General features: G+C 51.7%; 1 protein-coding gene across 1 annotated transcript in view; it reads left to right on the plus strand.

The window, feature by feature from the left end:
* thop1 (thimet oligopeptidase 1) overlaps positions 1-1955 on the plus strand; it is an 11075-nt gene extending 9120 nt beyond the window's left edge. The window contains exons 10-14 of the mRNA XM_037697873.1: positions 519-720; positions 794-980; positions 1232-1360; positions 1450-1586; positions 1667-1955. Coding sequence (XP_037553801.1) covers positions 519-720; positions 794-980; positions 1232-1360; positions 1450-1586; positions 1667-1828 — 817 coding nt within the window. The 3' untranslated portion in view covers positions 1829-1955. The remainder of the gene's footprint in view (positions 1-518; positions 721-793; positions 981-1231; positions 1361-1449; positions 1587-1666) is intronic.
* The last annotated feature ends 2017 nt before the right edge of the window (positions 1956-3972 follow it).

The following is a 3972-nucleotide window of genomic DNA, read 5'->3' on the forward strand; positions in this document are numbered from 1 at the left end:
TGACTCGACTCTGGACCTTTGTGTCTCGACTCGTGACTCGACCCTGGACCTTCGTGTCTCGACTCGTGACTCCACTCTGGACCTTCGTGACTCGACTCGTGACTCGACCCTGGACCTTCATGTCTCGACTTGTGACTCGACCCTGGACCTTCGTGTCGATTCGTGACTCGACTCTGGACCTTCATGTCGCGACTCTTGACTCGACTCTGGACCTTTGTGTCGCGACTCTTTACTCGACTCTGGACCTTCGTGTCGCGACTCGACTCGACTCTGGACCTTCGTAACTCGACTCTGGACCTTCATGTCTCGACTCGTGACTCGACCCTGGACCTTCGTGACTCGACTCGTGACTCGACTCTGGACCTTCGTGACTCGACTCTGAACCTTCGTGACTCGACCCTGGACCTTCGTGTCTCGACTCGTGACCCGACCCTAGACCTTCGTGTCTCGACTCGTGTCCTGGTGCGGGGTGTTCTGATGTTCCGTGTTGTTTGTTCCGTGTCGTTTGTCCCGTGCAGCGAGGGGAAGTACGGCCACGCGGCGTGCTTCGGCCTGCAGCCGGGCTGCCTGCTGCCGGACGGCACTCGTCAGATGGCGGTGGCGGCCATGGTGGCGAACTTCAGCAAGCCGACGGCGGACGCCCCGTCGCTGCTGCAGCACGACGAGGTGGAGACGTACTTCCACGAGTTCGGCCACGTCATGCACCAGCTGTGCGCTCAGGTGGGCCCACGTTCGGCGCTCTGCGTCTGGTCGACGACGAGAAGCCGGCAGTACCGTTGTTGTGTGTCCGCAGGCGGACTACGCCATGTTCAGCGGGACCCACGTGGAGCGGGACTTCGTGGAGGCGCCGTCCCAGATGCTGGAGAACTGGGTCTGGGAGAAGGAGCCTCTGCAGAGGATGTCCAAACACTACAAGACCGGGAAACCCATCCCCGACGAGCTGCTGGACAAACTCATCAAGTCCCGCCTCGCCAACACCGGTATGTAGCGCGCAGGAAGCAGCGGAACTGCCTGGTTCTGGTACCAACTGCAGAACCCTGCTGGCCCGTATGGACTGAAACACCAGAACCATCCTTTCATTTATTTTAGTCCTGACATGGTTCTGTTCTAGGTGATTAAAGTTGGGTCGTTCTGACGGTTTGTCGGTCAGAACCACGGTGCGAAGGTTCTGATGACCCGGTTAGCTGAAGGTCTGGTTCTGTTGAGTAACGTGTGACCCGTGTCGCCTCAGGTCTGTTTAACCTGCGGCAGATTGTTCTGGCCAAGGTGGACCAGGCTCTGCACACCAGAACTGGCCTGGACCCCGCAGAGGAGTACGGCCGTCTCTGTGAGGACATCCTGGGAGTCCCCGCGTCTCCAGGTGGGGCGGCGACCCGCGTGTTCACGTTTGTCCTCAGTGTACAGGAAGTGACATCACGTGTGTGTGTGTGCATGCGTGTGTGTGTGCAGGAACCAACATGCCGGCCACCTTCGGACACCTGGCGGGCGGGTACGACGCTCAGTACTACGGCTACCTGTGGAGCGAGGTGTTCTCCATGGACATGTTCTACGCTCGCTTCAAGCAGGAGGGCATCATGAACCCACAGGTGAGCCGGAGGACGCCGCACCTTTAACACACCTGCCGTCACTGCCGGGTCACTGAGTTTCTGTCTCCTGATTGGTCCAGGTGGGTCTGGATTACAGGAAGTTCATCCTGCAGCCCGGCGGCTCCGAGGACGCCTCAGAGATGCTGAGGAAGTTCCTCGGGCGGGAACCCAAACAGGAAGCCTTCCTCTTAAGCAAAGGGCTGACGGTGGAGCAGGACGCCAACACGCCGTGTCCCTGCTGACCAATCAGAGCCAAGCTCCGCCCACTCCTGTCCTGAGTGTACCGCTCGGAGAACCATGGACTGTTTTGTAGAGAAATCCTGTAACATGTTCCAAAACCTGAATCCAGAATAAAAAGTTCCAACATGATTCTTGTCTGAAGTCGCTGAAAACTTCCTGAACCTCCTGAAGACTGACCCAGACCCAGACCCAGACCCGGCTGCAGCAGAACTTTACGTTGGTTTCAGAGTTCTGTCGTGAATTGTTTTAATCTTCAGAGTGGATGGTTTCCTGTTTTACTCCCTCAGCAGACTGTCACGAGGAAGTCCAGGAGATGTTCTGAAGAAGAACCTCGATGTTCCCGAGTCAGACGGTTCTGGACCTGAAGGTTCCAGGTCTCAGACTCGCTGCCTGCTCGGTCCTTCATGATAATCGGGCGACGTCATGGAGAACCTCAGGGATGTGAGCACCTCCACACGAGGGCAGCTTAAACAGGAAGTGATGGCTGCAGCACCGTTTACACGCATCACCACCGTTCCGTCTTCTCAAACCAGCGTCAGTAAAAAATGATTAAACGATCAGCTCCGCGGCTAAATCCAAAAGTTAAATCCGTTTTAAATTTAATTATCTGAATTTTTTATACCCTGAACATCTGTTTTCGCTATATGAACAGAACAAAAATAAAATCGTCCAAAAACAACAACTCAGTAGTCAAAATGAAAGTTACACATTAAATTACATTTATTGGAAAATAAAGTTGAGTTCTGTTGCTTTAAAACGAGCAGAAGTAAAGTTTCCAACCAGAATCAGAAGTGATTCTACAGTTGGTGTTCAGTCTGTTTTTATTGTGATCAGCAGAGGGCAACGAGGCGTCTATGCTTCATGTCTATGCTCGTTTCTTTTGATCGGCTCGACTCACCGACAGGCTGGAAGAGGAACGCGCCGCTCAGAAACGTTCCGGCAGGACTCTTGTTTCTGCCGGAACGTGACACCGAGCGGAAATACAAACACGTTAGCATCATTAGCTTCCCTTTTGTTCGGATCCAGAGTTTGAAAGAAAGAAAAACCTTTATCCAGGAGGAGACGGTCCCGAAACCTTCTGCAGACCCGAGAGTCCAGAACCCCGCAGGTACCAACAGTTGAACCAGTTTAATGAACCAGAACCAGGAGATGTGAGGTCCAGACGGTCCTTCAGCCTGAGCTCAGATTTAAAAGTTAAAGATTTTAAACCTGTGGAGTAAAACCGGTTAATTTATGAAGTAAATAAATAAAGAGCGCAGCAAAACTTGATTTAAAAACTGAGGCATTCACCCGAACCCCGAAGAGATTCTGTGATTTGATCAGTTCTGAGGAAAATGTTCATAAAGAGGAAAATGTAACTCAGGTGCACCTGAAGAACGAGTCCAGGTTCTGGTTCTGGTTCTGGTTCGGTGACGTCAAACAGAACGTTTCACCTTTTCTGTCACCGACTTCCGTTGAGTTCATTTCAGAACCTGCAGCTTCACCCGAACCTTTAGGCCCGACTATAAAAATATTAATTATTATAAATCTGATGGTTTGTTTTATGTTTTTAAACGAAGCTTAAAATGGTCAGAACCTCCCAGAACCGGGTCGAGGTGGTCACAGAAATGAAGCCCATTCAAATTTAAAGCCTGCCTTATTTTTAATGAAAGCAGGTTCTGGAAGGTCCGCTGGGCGACTCTGGCCCGTGTTCTGATCCGGTTCATGGTGGACCGCTGATCGTACGATTGGTTCCGACGGCAGAAAAGCAGCTTTGACTTGTCCAGAACTTTTATTATTTTAGGAACATCTGTTTCCAGATCAGAACCTGTCAGGAAGCCTGCTGTTGATGAAGATGTTCTGGTTCTGGTGGATCTGAGCGGGTCGTTTTCCAACCGGACGAAGCCGAGCCTGATCCTTCAAGTAAGAGCGCTCTGTTGACACGAAAGATTGTTCTGTGGAACCAGTACTGGACCGAAAGGACCGAATAGAACCGGGTCAAAGACAGAACAGACTGGGACGGTCCAATCAGAACCAAGGAGTTCTAACAGCAACAGAAAGAAAAAGAACCAGAGACTGAAACATGAACAGAACCAGAGACTGAAACAAGAACAGAACCAGAGACTGAAACATGAACAGAACCAGAGACTGAAACATGAACAGAACC

Source organism: Nematolebias whitei, chromosome 3 (assembly GCF_014905685.2).
Source record: "Nematolebias whitei isolate Nwh7 chromosome 3, NemWhi1, whole genome shotgun sequence".
Taxonomy (NCBI): domain Eukaryota; kingdom Metazoa; phylum Chordata; class Actinopteri; order Cyprinodontiformes; family Rivulidae; genus Nematolebias; species Nematolebias whitei.